Raw genomic sequence first — 17,078 nt, forward strand, 5'->3', positions numbered from 1 at the left:
ATGTTAACAGTTCGGTTTTGACCTGTGTCTTAAATCAGCCATAAAATACCCTCTGAACAATTATTTATCATCCAATTTGTTTCTTACCTCTTGGTTACCTTGTTAGGCTTCTTTATCCTTGAAAAGATTGGTTTTAATATTTTTGGTGTGACCCCTTAGACCTTTCTAAATCTTCTCACTCTTGCATGCTGCATATTGGAGATGATTACTCTGCAATTCAGCAACTCTGAAATGTATTGGTCCTATGTTTCTTTACTTTATTTAGAGAAGCAGACAAGGAGGCAAAGAGAGAGGCCCCTCCCTAACTACAGCTCACAGGGTTGAGAGGTGATTGGCTGTCAGTGTTACTAAGCAGAGATAGTGTTTATGATTTCAGTTTTGGCACTTATTAGTGTCCTAAAATCCTATATTATAAATGGGTCAGAATTGACCCTAACACCATAAACGTCTTAATTTTCACCACAGTATTTTATAATTTAGTGAAAAATATAATTTTTCTATTACATTGTTTAAATAGAGGTTCCTGACAAAGTAAAACAAATATTGATGCAATAAACAAATTTATGTGATACTTATAGACATTCAAAACCTGAAAACAGGTCGGTTCTGACCCTAACACAAGAGGAGGGTTAAATCCATTAACTGTTGAAATAAACAAGTAAGGAGTCCTGGAAAAAAAAAAGAAAGCAGTCAAAGGACCTTTGATTACCTCATAGACATGTGGCCAGTAATATTGCTATGTTACTGGTCACATGGTGATAACGTCTTCAAAGGTCCTTTATCCCAACGCTCTCACAGTTCACTGATAAAAGGCCCTAGCGACACCCCTAATTCTAGGTACAGTACAGATTAAAAATTTGGACACACCTTCTCATTCAAAGAGTTTTCTATATTTTCATGACTATAAAAATTGTTGATTCACACTGAAGGCATCAAAACTATGAATTAACACATCTGGAATTGTATACATAACAAAAAAGTGTGAAACAACTGAAAATATGTCATATTCTAGGTTCTTCAAAGTAGCCACCTTTTGCTTTGATTACTGCTTTGCACACTCTTGGCATTCTCTTGATGAGCTTCAAGAGGCAGTCACCTGAAATGATTTTCACTTCACAGGTGTGCCCTGTCAGGTTTAATAAGTGGGATTTCTTGCCTTATAAATGGGGTTGGGACCATCAGTGGCGTTGTGGAGAAGTCAGGTGGATACACAGCTGATAAGCCTACTGAATAGACTGTTAGAATTTGTATTATGGCAAGAAAAAAGCAGCTTAGTAAAGAAAAACTAGTGGCCATCATTACTTTAAGAAATGAAGGTCAGCCAGTCTGAAAAATTGGGAAAACTTTGAAAGTGTCCCCAAGTGCAGTCACAAAAACCATCAAGCGCTACAAACTGCCTCACATGCGGACCGCCCCAGGAAAGGAAGACCAAGAGTCACCTCTGCTGCAGAGGATAAGTTCATCCGAGTCACCAGCCTCAGAATCGCAGGTTAACAGCTGCTCAGATTAGAGACCAGGTCAATGCCACACAGAGTTCTAGCAGCAGACACATCTCTAGAACAACTTTTAAGAGGAGACTCTGTAAATCAGGCCTTCATGGTAGAATATCTGCTAGGAAACCACTGCTAAGGACAGGCTACAAGCAGAAGAGACTTGTTTGGGCTAAAGAACACAAGGAATGGACACTAGACTAGTGGAAATCTGTGCTTTGGTATGATGAGTCCAAATTTGAGATCTTTGGTTCAAACCACTGTGTCTTTGTGCGACGCAGAAAAGGTGAACGGATGGACTCTACATGCCTGGTTCCAACTGTGAAGCATGGAGGAGGAGGTGTGATGGTCTGGGGGTGCTTTGCTGGTGACACTGTTGGGGATTTATTCAAAATTGAAGGCATACTGAACCAGCATGGCTATCACAGCATCTTGCAGCGGCATGCTATTCCGATGCGTTTAGTTGGACCATCATTTATTTTTCAACAGGACAATGACCCCAAACACACCTCCAGGCTGTGTAAGGGCTATTTGACCATGAAGGAGAGTGATGGGGTGCTGCGCCAGATGACCTTGCCTCCACAGTCACCGGACCTGAACCCAATCGAGATGGTTTGGGGTGAGCTGGACCGCAGAGTGAAGGCAAAAGGGCCAACAAGTGCTAAGCATCTCTGGGAACTCCTTCAAGACTGTTGGAAGACCATTTCAGATGACTACCTCTTGAAGCTCATCAAGAGAATGCCAAGAGTGTGCAAAGCAGTAATCAAAGCAAAAGGTGGCTACTTTGAAGAACCTAGAATATGACATATTTTCAGTTGTTTCACACTTTTTTGTTATGTATATAATTGCACATGTGTTAATTCATAGTTTTGATGCCTTCAGTGTGAATCTACAATTTTCATAGTCTTGAAAATAAAGAAAACTCTTTGAATGAGAAGGTGTGTCCAAACTTTTGGTCTGTACTGTATATACTATTCTGTCAGGGGGAACACAGCCAGGCATATTTCTGTGGGGGCACACTCCTGGCCATGGGTTCAGATATAGAAAAAAAATCAAACTCTGACCGAAGTTGTATCTGAAGAACAGTTTAATGAAACTATCAGAACATTTTGAACAAGCGGCATGACAAAGAAAAACCTTTGTGGACTTGCGAAAGGATGGAAGAAGCTATCACAGTCATTGAGCAATTTAAATTAGCACCACTACTTAACACAAACAGTACTATTATGGAAACAAATACAATGTTATGGAAGTAGGTACTAAAAAAATCTTTGATTTTGAAGAGAAAATCTGACTCCGATCCAAATATCTAAACAATATTATTTTATATTATTATATCAAAATATTAAACTTTTCACTAAAACAGTTAAGGGATTTGATGATCAAATCACTTACTTTCTTTAGGGAACATCATCTTCCGTGAATTAATCATCTCCCTTAGGGATTTAATCAAAACTCCATTTTCATCATTTCCCTGCGATATACAGTGCTGCCCATAATTATTCATACCCCTGGCAAATTTTGACGTAAAGTTACTTTTATTCAACCAGCAAGTTATCTTTTGATGGGAAATTACATATTTGATATTGTCGCAACTTGATCTATAAAAATAGCACATGAATATAGAGCTACTGTAGGGGTGCATCAAGTGGTCTTTAAATCGGACAAGGTATTGAAAAACCAGTCCAACAAAATCTTCCCTCCAATAACCATATGGCGCTCCTTTACTTCTGCACCCTCTTGTGTGCTCATACAGAAGTTTACAACCACATATGGGGGGGGGGGGTAATATCTATTTGTCACATGCCCAGGGACCCCGGGGAGGGGGGTAGGGGCCTTTGGGACATCCTACAAACAGGTAAAAGAAGTGCAAAAATCTACAGAACACTTTGTAACAGAAGCATCAGAAAGCAAAACAGAAGTCCCAGAGTAACAGAACAGCAGGTAACAACCCACTGTGCCACTGACTGGCAACACTCCGAAGGGGCATAACTAAGCAGCACCCCGGTCTTCACTAGAGCCTCAGATGGTGAGGATAGGCTTGAGCAGAAGGGAAGTTGCCAGGGGCTACTCCAGAGAAACCAGCTAGTCAGAGGCACCATTAGACCAGACGGATCCGAGCAGAACAGAACAGAAGCAGCTACCTGGACCCCAAGCAGACTGGAAGCGAGGAGGTCCCAGGCAGAGCTTCCACAGAGGCAGAAGTAGTTATCTGCGCTGCCAATAATAGAAGCAAAGCAGCCCCAGGCAGAGCTGCACATAGATAGAATGGGCATTCCCCCTCCGGGGAACACAGGAACCCTCTTCTGAAGGTAGACATAACAGACATGATACAAACAGGAACACAAGCAGTTAAGCACTGCCAAACACAGTTAAGCATTGCTAGGCTATCACATACAGGACAGGTACAAGATAACAGGTAAGAAAACAGTGCAGAATTAGGCGGGACCACCCCGAAGTGTAGATGGCAGGACCCCTTGGGTCAGCAACAAGGGTCTAAGCAGAGCCAGGCAAAACATGAACAGACAGACCAGAGCAGAAGGGTGAACCACACAGCAAGACAGAACAAAAGAGACTGACCTCAGAGAGCAGAGCTCACAGGGAGAAATAGGTGCCTAACTAGCGCACCTGCAAGGACACACCCATGAATCTAAACAAGGAGGTTAACCAATTCAGGTCAGGGAAAACAGAAACCACAGCACACAAAGCTGTAGTACAGGACATTGCCCATGGCAACCAGCGAACACAAACAGAAATCCAGAAACAGTCAAATGGGTACACAAATACACGGGCAACGTTCACACCAGACACTGCAGCTAGCACGCATCCAAAAGCAACCAACCTTCACGGGACACCACAGCCAGTATGCAAAAGGCATGCAGCCAGCCTGCACAGCAATCCACGGCACGATGAACTGCACTGTGACAATATTGAGTTTTGTTTGGCTGTTAACCCTTGCTGTGTTACAGAAAATATGGATTAAAATGGAAAATCTGCCACAAAAGTAACATTTTGAAATGTCATCTCCATTTTCCTTTAATTCTTGTGGAACACCTAAAGGGTTAACAAAGTTGGGTCCATTTATGTGTGTTTTATGTAAGCACCACAAAGTCACTTCATAACTGAATTGGTCCTTAAAAAGTGGGTTTTGGAAATATTCTTAAAAAAATTATGAATTGCTTCTAACATTCTAAGCCTTCTAATGTCCTAAAAAATGAAATGACATTTACAAAATGATGCCAGCATAAAATATACATATGGAGAATGTAAAGTATTAACTATTTTATGTGGTATCACTATCTGTTTTAAAACAGCGAAATTGCACCTTTTTTAAGAAATAAAGGTGAAATATATTGACTCAAATTTACCCCAGTCATGAATGCAATGTGTCATGACAAAGCAATCTCAGAATGGCTTGGATAAATAAAAACGTTCCAAAGTTATTACCACATGTCAGTGACACATATAAGGCTACTTTCACACTACCGTTTAGGGTTCCGCCTGTGAGATCCGTTTCAAGGATCTCACAAGCGGCCCCAAACAGATCAGTTTAGCTCCAATGCATTCTGATTGGATGCAGATCCATTCAGAATGCATCAGTTTGGCTCCGTTTCACCTCCATTCCGCTCTGGAGGCGGACACCAGATCCGTCCTGGGTTACAATGGAAGTCATTGGGGACGGATCCGTTTACATTGACACAATATTGGTGCAATTGTAAACGGATCCGTCCCCTATTGACTTTCAATGTAAAGTCAGGACGGATCCGTCTGCATACACTTTTTTTTTAACTAAGTGTATGCAGACAGATCTGTACTGAACGAATCCATTATTTGCATTCATAGGTGCAGATCCGTCTGTGCAGATACCAGACGGATCCGCACCGAACGCATATGTGAAAGTAGCCTAAGTGACACGTGTCAGATTTGCAAGAAATGGCCTGGTATAGAAGGTGAAAATGTTTTGAAGGGGTAAAAACCTTGGTCTTGGCTGAGACTTTTGAGGTAATTTATCAAACTGGTGTAAAGCAGAACTGGCTTAGTTGCACATAGCCACCAATCAGATTCCCCCTTTAATTCTCCAAAGGAGCTGTCAAAAATTAAAGGTGGAATCTAATTGGTAGCTGTGGGCAACTAAGCCAGTTCTACTTTACACTAGTTTGATAAATGACCCCATTTGTTTTTATTTCTCTGTTAAGTTATATAAATGAAAACTGTCGCTGTGTTAGATGTAGCGAGAAACAATAGTATAGCTTTATATGATACACATGTTGGATGAAAGTAAGAAAAAAGTAGAATGCATACCCAAAAAAGGATTAACATGCAAACCATTATAATTATTGGAAGCACGGTCAAGAATTTGAAGAGGGAGAATGATGTTACAAGAGTATTACGACCTTCCCTGCAGAAGAACACAATGTTTATATTAGTTGTAATAATAAATTAGTTTTTATTTGCAGCACTATAATTGGTGATGAGCGAGCACCAAAGTATTTGGGTGTTGAGGTGTTCGGCCTGAACACATTGCTATATTCGTGTGCTCAGCCGAGCACCCGAGTATAATGGAAGTCAATGGGAGACAACCAGGCACCCCCTGCTTGGAAGAAAAGAGGGCATCTGGTTCATAATAAAAGGTTAGAAATTGATGGAAACCCCATAAAAATGGTTTGGAAACAGCATTACGAGGATAGCTGGATGCATATTAGACTCCTATTACATACAACATACAATAGACAACCACACAAAGGGTATATGCCAAAAGCCAGGTATGTGCAAGCCATCAATGTATCCATGAGACAGATAACAGCCAGCATACCTTACAATGGCAGCCTTGTGCACTATAAGATATTTCAAGCTCTCATCTGACTGAGAACCAGTAAACCTCAAAGTTATTTTGCATTGGTCGGATGGCTTGGGTGGACCTGCGCACCTAGATCAATATCATTAGGGCGACAAAAAGTTTTCCCATTGTCCTAACATAATATTCAATAACCTTTCTATACAGTTTTGTCATGTAAAAACTCAATTGCATAAACATGGGCTTAAGGGAAAGACATGCAAATGAGCAGAATCTGCCTTGTTTTTCAGCTATGAAAACCAATCGATGGTGCTATGGAGTTATGAACAGCACCCTCTATTGGTTTCACAGTCTTCTAACAAGAATAACAATGCAGTTCAGTCCCATTTAGAATAATTCAGAGTAATACATATTTGCAGTATTTTGTGCAGTATTTTTCTACAGTATTTTTAATTGCTCTTTTTTCATGCAATTTGCTGACTACAAAGTATGTTTTAATGATACAAACATTATAGTTAGTGATGAGCGAGCATGCCCGGCTGAATACCTGTTCAGCTCGAGCATCACTATGCTTGGCAGATACGAGTGCTCGGTTGAATAATTTGGGTGCTCGAATCCAATTTAATACAATGGAAGACAACCAGGAACCCCCTGCTTGGAAGACAAGAGGGTATCTGGTTAAAAAAAAAAGGTTAGAAATTGATGGAAACCCCATCAAAATGGCTTGGAAACAGCATTAAGAGGATAGCTGGATGTATCTTAGACTCTTATTAAAGGGAACCTGTCATTGGGATTTTGGGTATAGAGCTGAGGACATGGGTTGCTAGATGGCCGCTAGCACATCCACAATACCCAGTCCCCATAGCTCTGTGTGCTTTTATTGTGTAAAAAAACCCGATTTGATACATATGCAAATTAACCTAAGATGAGTCCTGTATGTGAGATGAGTCAGGGACAGGACTCATCTCAGGTTAATTTGCATATGTATCAAATCGGGTTTTTTTACACAATAAAAGCACACCGAGCTATGGGGACTGGGTATTGCGGATGTGCTAGCGGCCATCTAGCAACCCATGTCCTCAGCTCTATACCCAAAATCCCAGTGACAGGTTCCTTTTAAGTATGACATATAATAGACAACTATACAAAGGCTACAGTATATGCCAAATGCCAGGTATGTGCCCAATCTATCCATGAGACAGATAACAGCCAGCATACCTTACAATGGCAGCCTTGTGCACTATGAGATATTCCAAACCAGCTCTCATCTGACTGAGAACCAGTAAACCTCAGTTATTTTGCATCTGTTGGATGGCTGGGGTGGACCTGCACACCTAGATCAATATCATTAGGGCGACAAAAAGTTTTCAGATCGTCCTAACATAATATTAAATAACCTTTCTATACAGTTTTGTCAAGTAAAAACTCATTATGGGAAAGACATGCAAATGAGCAGAATCTGCCTTGTTTTTCAGCTGTCATAAGACTATGAAAGCCAATAGATGGCACTATGGAGTTATGAACAGCGCCCTCTATTGGTTTCACAGTCTTATGACAAGTCTAATATTCTTGTCAGAAGACTATGAAACCAATAGAGGGCGCTGTTGATAACTCAATAGTGCCCTCTATTGGTTTCATAGCCTTCTGACAAGAATATTAGACTGATTCTTATGACAAACTTATTAGCCTTTTGCATGGAAAATTTGTGATTAGAATATTCACGATTAGAATATTCACGATCTACACTAGGATGATATCTGACACTGGGAAAGCTGGGTAATAACTTGTGATCTACACTGAGTTATTACCCAGCTTTTCCAGTGTCAGATATTATCACTGACTTATTACATAATTATTACATAATATTCGCTATATTGCTATATATTCGTTTTTTAGAATATTACAAATATTTTTAAAAACTAATATATAGCAATATAGCAAATATTATGTAATACTTATGTAGTAAGTCAGTGATAATATCTGACAATGGAGAAGCTGGGTAATAACTCAGTGTAGATCGTGAGTTATTACCCAGCTTTCCCAGTGTAATATATCATCCTAGTGTAGATCGCAAATATTCTAATCATGAATTTTCCATGCAAAAGGCTACATTAATAAGCTTGTCATATGAATCAGTCTAATAGTAGGTATAGCCCATGCAAACTGGTGGTGGTGGCCTGAGCCAATTACACATTGATTCAAGTGAATGGGTCTGCATCCGTGATGCAAAATGCACACAGAACGGTGTCCGTTTTTTTGTGGATCCACATATGCCGTCCGCAATGCGGAAACAGAACCCATACGTTTGTGTGCATGAGCCCTTACAGTTTTTGGTTGTAACTGTAGAACTTGCTTAGAAATATGAAATATTTTTCTTTTCTATAAGCGAAGTAGTACAATATTCCGAAAAAAATCTACCTTACAGATGAATCCAAAACTTACTTGATGAGCGACAGAACGCATTTAATGCTTGGAAATGTGGAAGTAAATGGAGAAGCAACAGACGCTTCTAATTCAGACAGTGAAATTCCAACATGAGCCATTTTAAGTGCCTGTGAGTGATGAATATATAAATTATTAGTTTGCATAATAAACACTAATCTCCATTATACTGTATTTGTTATAGCCTCTATTTTCATGATCTGGGGTGATTTGGGCCTTCGTGACCAGAGCAAAATGTCACCTTTTGGAATGATGCATTCTAAAAGCACTTTTTTCTTTTCTTTTCAGGCTACCCAAAATACATTGTTTCTTTTTTCCACCGGATACTTGAGATTTTCTTATCATTGAGAATTGGAGTGGGTATCAATTAAAGGCCACCTAAACCTTCCCTTTAAACCATGGAAGGTCCAGTGCGGCTTCTCAAAGCACTTTGCACCTTAAGGGTACTTTCACACTAGCGTTATTCTTTTCCGGCATTGAGTTCCGTCCTAGGGGCTCAATACCGGAAAAGAACTGATCAGTTTTATCCTAATGCATTCTGAATGGAGAGTAATCCGTTCAGGATGCATCAGGATGTCTTCAGTTCAGTCTTTTTGACTTTTCAGGATGGAGATAATACCGTAGCATGCTGCGGTTTTATCTCAGTCCAAAATTCCGGAACACTTTCCCATTAAAATGCATCCGAGTGTTCTGGAAAAACGGATCCAGCATTGCGGTCTGCACGTGCTCAGAACGAAAAAAATGTGAAAAAAATAAATGACAGATCCTTATTTCCGGATGACACCGGAAAGATGGTTCCGGCATTTCAAAGCATTTGTCATACGGATCAGGATCCTGATCTGTCTGACAAATGCCATCAGTTTGCGTCCATAATGACGGCAGTTCTGGCAATAATAATCCTCTGTCGCAAGTGTGAAAGTACCCTTAGCTTGTACCATCTTTTACTTGCAGTATGCAGAGTATGGATCCATAGATAAGTATATAAGATCTGTAATCCGCATGCTGCAAAAGTAGAGCAGAGCCGATGCAAGAGACCAAAGCTGTACACTGCTTGGATGCAAGTTATTTCAAGTAAAGCATTGTTTGAACTTCATCTAAAGGTCTGGACATCATTTCTTCTGCAAAGTTCCTCTATTACTCCTACTATAACTACACTCAAATTTATTGCAAGTGAACCAGGAGTCCAGCCTTACCCAGGTAGTAGACACCGTGCTTCAATTATCACTATCCTACAGAGGCATTATAGGCCATTACACCACTCTGGCATTCCTAATCTGGGACGTGTGTTATAACACCTTGGAAGGGCCCTGTGATAGTACCCTGCGCACGCTGCAGTTGGTGTCACAAACAAATACAGAATATTTTCCACCTGTACCTGGCCACTGCACAAGCCAGAGAGTTCAGAATTGCCAATGCCGTGTCTCTGACAAACAAATAGTTAAGGCTGCGTGCAGCCTGTAATTGTGGGTGGAGCGACTTACCCTATTTAAACCCCCTGGTCCAAGCAGGAGGGCGCCCGTTCTTTGCTGTTCCGCCCGTCTGTGATGTCACTTCCGGTTTTGGCACCTGCTGTGACGTCACTTCCGGTTTTGCGTCCTCGTGGAATGCAGTTCATGGCGCCTCCGGTAAGTTGGTCCCGGCTGGGTAGCCGAGCCCTGTTGGAAGCGCGGACGCACCCCCGCTTCTCTCCCTGCAGCCTAGCAGAGTATCACTGCTCTGCGGCCCGGGCGGACGCGCCTGCCACCGGCACCTCGTGTTACACCGATTCAAAGCCCGGCCGGTAGCTCCACGTCAGGCCTCCTGCCTCACACCGACTGCCGGAGCATGCATCGCCCAGTCGCCTCCCCCCTCCAGGTACCGGGCACCTCCGGCGCATGCGCCGCAGGTTGGTGCGGCGCGGCCCGGGAAAAAGGGGGGCAGGCGGGGACGGCGCCGCAGGTGTGAATGTTGGGGCCGTTGTTGTAGGCTCTATACTGCATACTTTTGGGTTGTTGTGGCTGCCAGGGAAGGTTGGCACTGTGGCGGTCATGCCTTCTTCCTGATTGTCTTACCCAGTGCGGGGGTCCCGGGTGGCAGGACTAGCAGCACAGCCGCCCTGTCTGCAGTGGGCGCCGCTTCTCTGTGCGGACGAGTCGCTGGCTGCCTGGCTGTTGGCCTGCTGCCCTTGACCCCCGGACTGCTGAGAAAAGGGAAGATTGTGATTTACTGCCAGGTGCAGGCCCCGGTCACCCTGGGCTCCTATGCCAATCACGCTATTACGTTTGTAAATCTTCACCCCCTGGGGGCTGGGGGCTGTGGTATTCCTTGAATTCAGGGGCCAGGTGTTCCCTGAACCTCTCAGGATTACGGCTGCCCTAAAATTGCCCAGGGGTCCCGTCTTCCCTGAATCGCTCAGGTGTGATGTCATTCCTAATACCGCTCAGGTGTCACTTGTTCCCCAATCCGCTCTGATGTTATGTCGTCCCTGTAACCACCGGGTGTCATATGTTCCCTGAATCGCTTAGGGTAATGTCTTCCCTAAAGTCGCTCAGGTGTAATGTCTTTCCAAAAATCGCTCAGGTGTAATGTCTTTCCCTGAATCGCTCAGGTGTAATGTCTTCCCTGAATCGCTCAGGTGTAATATCTTCCCTGAATCGCTCAGGTGTAATGTCTTCCCTGAATCGCTCAGGTGTAATGTCTTCCCTGAATCGCTCAGGTGTAATGTCTTCCCTGAATCGCTCAGGGGTAATGTCTTCCCTGAATCGCTCAGGGGTAATGTCTTCCCTGAATCGCTCAGGGGTAATGTCTTCCCTGAATCGCTCAGGGGTAATGTCTTCCCTGAATCGCTCAGGGGTAATGTCTTCCCTGAATCGCTCAGGGGTAATGTCTTCCCTGAATCGCTCAGGGGTAATGTCTTCCCTGAATCGCTCAGGGGTAATGTCTTCCCTGAATCCCTCAGGGGTAATGTCTTCCCTGAATCCCTCAGGGGTAATGTCTTCCCTGAATCCCTCAGGGGGTAATGTCTTCCCTGAATCGCTCAGGTAGTATGGCTCCTCGGATCGCTCAGGTGTAATGTCTTCCCTGAATCGCTCATGTGTTATGGCTCCTCGGATCGCTCATGTGTTATGTCTCCCCTGATCGCTCATGTGTTATGTCTCCCCTAAACCACTCAAGTGTTATGTCTTCAGGTGTCATGTTTTTCCCCGAGTCACAGGTGTCATGTTCCCGGAATCGCAGGTCATGTCTTCCCAGAATCACTCAGGTTTTCTTTCCCTGAATCGCTCAGGTGTCATGTTTTTCCTCAAATCGCATGTGTCATTTTCCCGGAATCGCAGGTGTCATGTTTTTCCCCAAATTGCAGGTGTCATGTTCTCGGAATCGCAGGTGTCATGTCTTCCCTGAATCATTCAGGTTTTTCTTCCCTGATTCGCTCAAGTGTCATGTTTTTCTCCAAATCACAGGTGTCATGTTCCCAAAATCGCATGTGTCATGTTCCCGGAATCGCAGGTGTCATGTTTTTCCCCAAATCGCAGGTGTCATGTTCTCGGAATCGCAGGTGTCATGTTTTTCCCCAAATCGCAGGTGTCATGTTCTCGGAATCGCGGGTGTCATGTCTTCCCTGAATCATTCAGGTTTGTCTTCCCTGATTCGCTCAAGCGTCATGTTTTTCTCCAAATCACAGGTGTCATGTTCCCAAAATCGCATGTGTCATGTCTTCCCTGAATCGCTCAGGGTTATGTTTTCTTCAATTCACAGGTGTCATGCTCCCAAAAATTGCATGTGTCATGTCTTCCCTAAGTGACTCAGGGGTCAGGTCCCCTGAATTGCTCTGGTGTTGTGCCTCCCCTTAGTCACTTAGGGGTAATGTTCCCTGAATCGCTCAGGTCTTGTGTATTCCCTGAATCGCTCAGGTCTTGTGTGTTCCCTGAATCGCTCAGGTCTTGTGTGTTCCCTGAATCGCTCAGGTCTTGTGTGTTCCCTGAATCGCTCGGGTCTTGTGTGTGTTCCCTGATTCGCTCAGGTGTCATGTATTCCCTGAATCACTCGGGTGCCATGTTCTCCCTGATTCGAGTTTTGTTTTACCTACCTCTTCCAGGTCGGTTGTTTCCCAGGTTGCATATTTTCCTGAACAGTCTGGTTATGTATTCCCCTGATTCACTCAGGTCAGGTTGGCCTGATTCGCCCAGGCTTCTGTTTTTCCCTGGTCTCCCAGTGGGTAGGTAGTGGCTAGGTCCAACCAGGTTCAAGGTACTGCCCGACCCACCCAGGTGTCCATCCTCCTTATGAAGGTGTATGTAATTGCCTGCTTTGCTTAGGATTCCATGTTGCCTGAACCGCTCAGGATTCAGTGTATCGCCCGAATTACGCGGGTTCCATGCATCAGCCTGTAACGCTCGGGGGTTTGTTCAGCAGCGTCCGGCTGGTTCCTGGTTACCCGTCTCGTGTCCGGATTCCTGTTTTCCACAGGTTTGTTGCATGCGGCGCAACTTCGGGCTCTTATTCTGGCTGTCCAGGGTCACCCAGCAGTTGGCCATGGCGCCCAGGCTGCATCCTGGTTCTCCGTCGCCTCTTTCCAGTGCCACCAGATCACACCTCTCTCCGGGTCTCGTGCCAATGCAAGCATATCACTCAGGTTTGTATTTCCTGTCTTCAGGTTGCCGGTATTTCCAGGCGGTATGTTTTTCCTGATTCACCCAGGTTACGTATTTCCCTGAATCACGCAGGTTTTGTATTTTCCTGTCTTTCAGGTTGGCGGTATTTCCAGGTTGTGTGTATTTTCTTGATTTACTCAGGTTACGTATTCCCTGAATCGCTCAGGTCTTTTTTCCCACAGGTTGTTTGCATTTGCCTGATTCGCTCAGGTCTTTTTTCCGCAGGTGTTCGCATTTGCCTGAATCGCTCAGGTCTTTTGTCCCACAGGTTGTACGCAGTTGCCTGAATTGCTCAGATCTTTTCCCACTGGTGGTACACATTTGCCTGAATCACTCAGGATCCGATATATTTGCCTGAAACGCTCGGGGTTTTCCAGCAGTATCCAGTGGTTCCTGTTTACCCGGTTCGGGTTCCGCATGTTTGAATCCATGATTGCATTGGATCCGGGTTCATCACGGGGGTTTGGACATGGTCATCCATTATCTCAACAATTGTTGTTACATCAGGTATTGTACTCTGCTCCCACTCAAGCGGCATTCGCCTGTTCATTGCTACGTCATAGGCAGTCTGCACCCTGATTCCTGATCATCAAGGGACCTCAGGGTGTCCCCTCGGGCTGGGCTAGTTGCTACAGCTTTCGCCAGGCTTGAGACCCCCATGGCGGCCGCCAAGCCGGGTAAGATCCGCCGTTTCATCCGCGCCTTCTTCCAGGGTCCTGTCCAAGTGGGAGCTCCAGTCCCTGTTAGGGTTCTTCAACCGTGCATTTACGATCATGCCCAGGGCAGGTCTTTCACTTCCCGGCTCCTCAGTCTCGAAAAAAAAAAAAACATCCATCCTCGGGGGGAGGTGGGGGAGGTCACGTTTTTCATGGCTGTTAGCCCATTGCCACACGCACCGCCACCTGTCATTTAACACCGTCAAGCTGTATTTGGCTGGCATTCAACACCATCGGATGCTCGGCGACCCCTCTGACAAATCCATTTTTCGTATCAGGCCATCAAGCCACCCTCAGGGTTAGCGCGGCGGTCCAGGTGCGTAGGAAACCAGTGTCAGGCGAGCTTTCCGCAGATTGTCCGTAGCCCTAGACGGTCTCCCTTTTGGGCACTCAGCAAGCATCATCACCAAAGCAGCCATGTACCTAGGGTTCTATGGGTTCTTAGACCCGGGGAGTTCACCTGCGGCACGGTCAACCGAGCGACCCTGCTCAGGCGACATCTCGCCTGGCATTCGGTCCAGTAGGTACAGTTTGTAAAAAAATAATTTTTTTTTTAAACAGATTATCTTGACACCGGGCGGCATGATTTTGCCTCTGTCCCATATGTCAGGAAAATATATGGTGTAGGGAGAGCACAAAGCGTGCTTCTCATGATTTATACTTTTTCCACCGTTTCTTCTAAGGAAAGTTGTTACTGAAAGGGGTCAGTGAGCCTAAACGTTAGCTGATAAGGAGACGCTCAGTGATGTGTCCTGGTGTCTCTTCATAGGAGACATGAGAGTGCATCAGGTGCAAATCCTAATCCACAGTGCGCAGCGCCCCTTCCTCATCTGCTGCAGGTATAGAAGTTGTAGTTCTATGTCTGGAGAGGGTCACAGTTTGATCTGTGTCGTGACAATGATGTAATTTACCCCCCCCTCCCCCCCATATCTGTGGGGTGATACTTTATATCCCATACTGTGGTACACTATGAGCGGTATTATAGTATATAATGTATCCTGTGGAGTTTTTTGCTATATACTGCATACTATGGGGTGTTGTATACTATGTGCTATGAGAGGCTGATTTTCCATCATCGTTTGTGCGTTGCGTGAAAATCGCAGCATGCTCTATATTCTGCGTTTTTCACGAAACACAGGCCCCATAGAAATAAATGGGGATGCGTGAAAGTCGCAAGCAAGTGTGGATTCAATGCGATTTTGACGCATGGTTGCTAGGAGATGATGTTAGTAAATTGATTAAAGTTAATTTACTGTATTATTTTCCCTCATAACATGGTTATATTGGAAAATAATAGCATTCTTAATACAGAATGCTTACTAAAATGTGGCATGAGGGGTTAAAAAATAAATAAAAAATAACCCACCTCATCTACCGTATTTTTCGCCCTATAAGACGTACCAGCCCATAAGACGCACAAAAGTTTTTGAGGAGGAAAATAAGAAAAAAATATTTTTAACCAAAAGGTGTGCTTTTGGTGGGTTTAAACTAATGGCGGTCTGTGCATGACACTATTATGGGGATCTGTGGATGATCCACTGTTATGAGGGTGGCAGATTTGTGGATGGCACTGTTATGTGGGGGATCTGTGGATGGCATTATGATGGTGGGGGGGATCTGTGGATGGCATTATTATTGTGGGGGGGGGGGGATCTGTGGATGGCATTATTATTGTGGGGGGGGGATCTGTGGATGGCATTATGATGGTGGGGGGTATGTGGATGGCATTATGATGGTGGGGGGTATGTGGATGGCATTATGATGGTGGGGGGTATGTGGATGGCATTATGATGGTGGGGGGTATGTGGATGGCATTATGATGGGGGGGGGTATGTGGATGGCATTATGATGGTGGGGGGGATCTGTGGATGGCATTATGATGGGGGGGATTTGTGTATGGCACTGTTATAGGGTAGTGGATCTGTGGATGACACTGCTATATGTGTCATCCACAGATCCCCCCATAACAGTCCCATCCACAAATCCCCCATCATAATGCAATCCACAGGACACCCCCCCCCCATCATTATCCCATCCCCAGATCCCTAAAGAGGTTCTGTAGTAGGCGGGGAGAGCGGCGGGGCTGTGCAGGCACTGTACTCTGGCCCACCGCTCAGTATGTACTGTATACGTAGTGTTAATAATCATATCTAAACTGCGCTCCCCCTGCTTCCCATGTGTACCGTACTTACCGGTACACGTCACGCTCCTGTAGTAAGCACTAGCAGCTAGCAGGCAGGCTGGGCTGCAGGTGGCTGTAACTCACTGAGGTCACGTGCCTGCTCCGCCTACTTCATTCATAAAGTAGGCGGAGCGTGACGTGAACTGGTAAGTACGGATCTTCTATCTTCATTCAGCAGGACCTGCGCTGACGTCACCACGCTCACTATGTGGTGAGCGCGATTACGTCATCAAAGGTCCTTTGGCAGGTCCTGAAAGAAGAAGAAAGAAGAAGATGTCGGCTGCGCGAACAAGTGGATGAGGTGAGTTATTATTATTTTTTAACCCCTCATGCCACAGTTTAGTAAGCATTCTGTATTAAGAAAGCTATTATTTTCCATTATAACCATGTTATATGGGAAAATAATAAAATCTACAGAACACCTAACCCAAACCTGAACTTCAGTGAAGAAGTCTGGCTCTGTGCACTACATTCAGTTTTTTATCACACGAGTGCAAAACGCATTGCACTCGCACGGAAAAAACTGAGCAACGCAACGCAATCACAGTCAAAACTGACTGAAATTGCGTACGCACTCGCACGATTTTCCCTGAACGCATCCGGACCTAATCTGGACACACTTGTCTGCAAGGGGCCTTAATCCGATCAGCTGTTTGAGAAGTCTTCTCTCAGCTTACCAGACACATATACATTGTATAGCAGCTGTGCTTGGTTTCACATCTCAGCCCCATAGATTTCAATGGGGATGAGCTGCACCTAGGTCATGTGACCTATGAATGTGATATCACAACCTAATATGATGACCTATCCAGCATATGATCT

The 17,078-nt window shown here is 44.4% G+C and overlaps 1 protein-coding gene across 2 annotated transcripts in view; it reads right to left on the bottom strand.

Moving 5' to 3' along the window:
• The window catches only part of LOC122933689 (probable cation-transporting ATPase 13A4), a 322,029-nt gene that overhangs the window by 46,118 nt on the left and 258,833 nt on the right, over positions 1 to 17,078 (bottom strand). For both annotated transcript variants that reach the window (XM_044288647.1, XM_044288646.1), the window contains exons 23-24: positions 8,728 to 8,837; positions 5,793 to 5,889 (exon numbers count right to left, since the gene is read on the bottom strand). In XM_044288647.1, coding sequence (XP_044144582.1) covers positions 5,793 to 5,889; positions 8,728 to 8,837 — 207 coding nt within the window. The remainder of the gene's footprint in view (positions 1 to 5,792; positions 5,890 to 8,727; positions 8,838 to 17,078) is intronic.

This window comes from Bufo gargarizans, chromosome 4 (assembly GCF_014858855.1).
Source record: "Bufo gargarizans isolate SCDJY-AF-19 chromosome 4, ASM1485885v1, whole genome shotgun sequence".
Taxonomy (NCBI): Eukaryota; Metazoa; Chordata; class Amphibia; order Anura; family Bufonidae; genus Bufo; species Bufo gargarizans.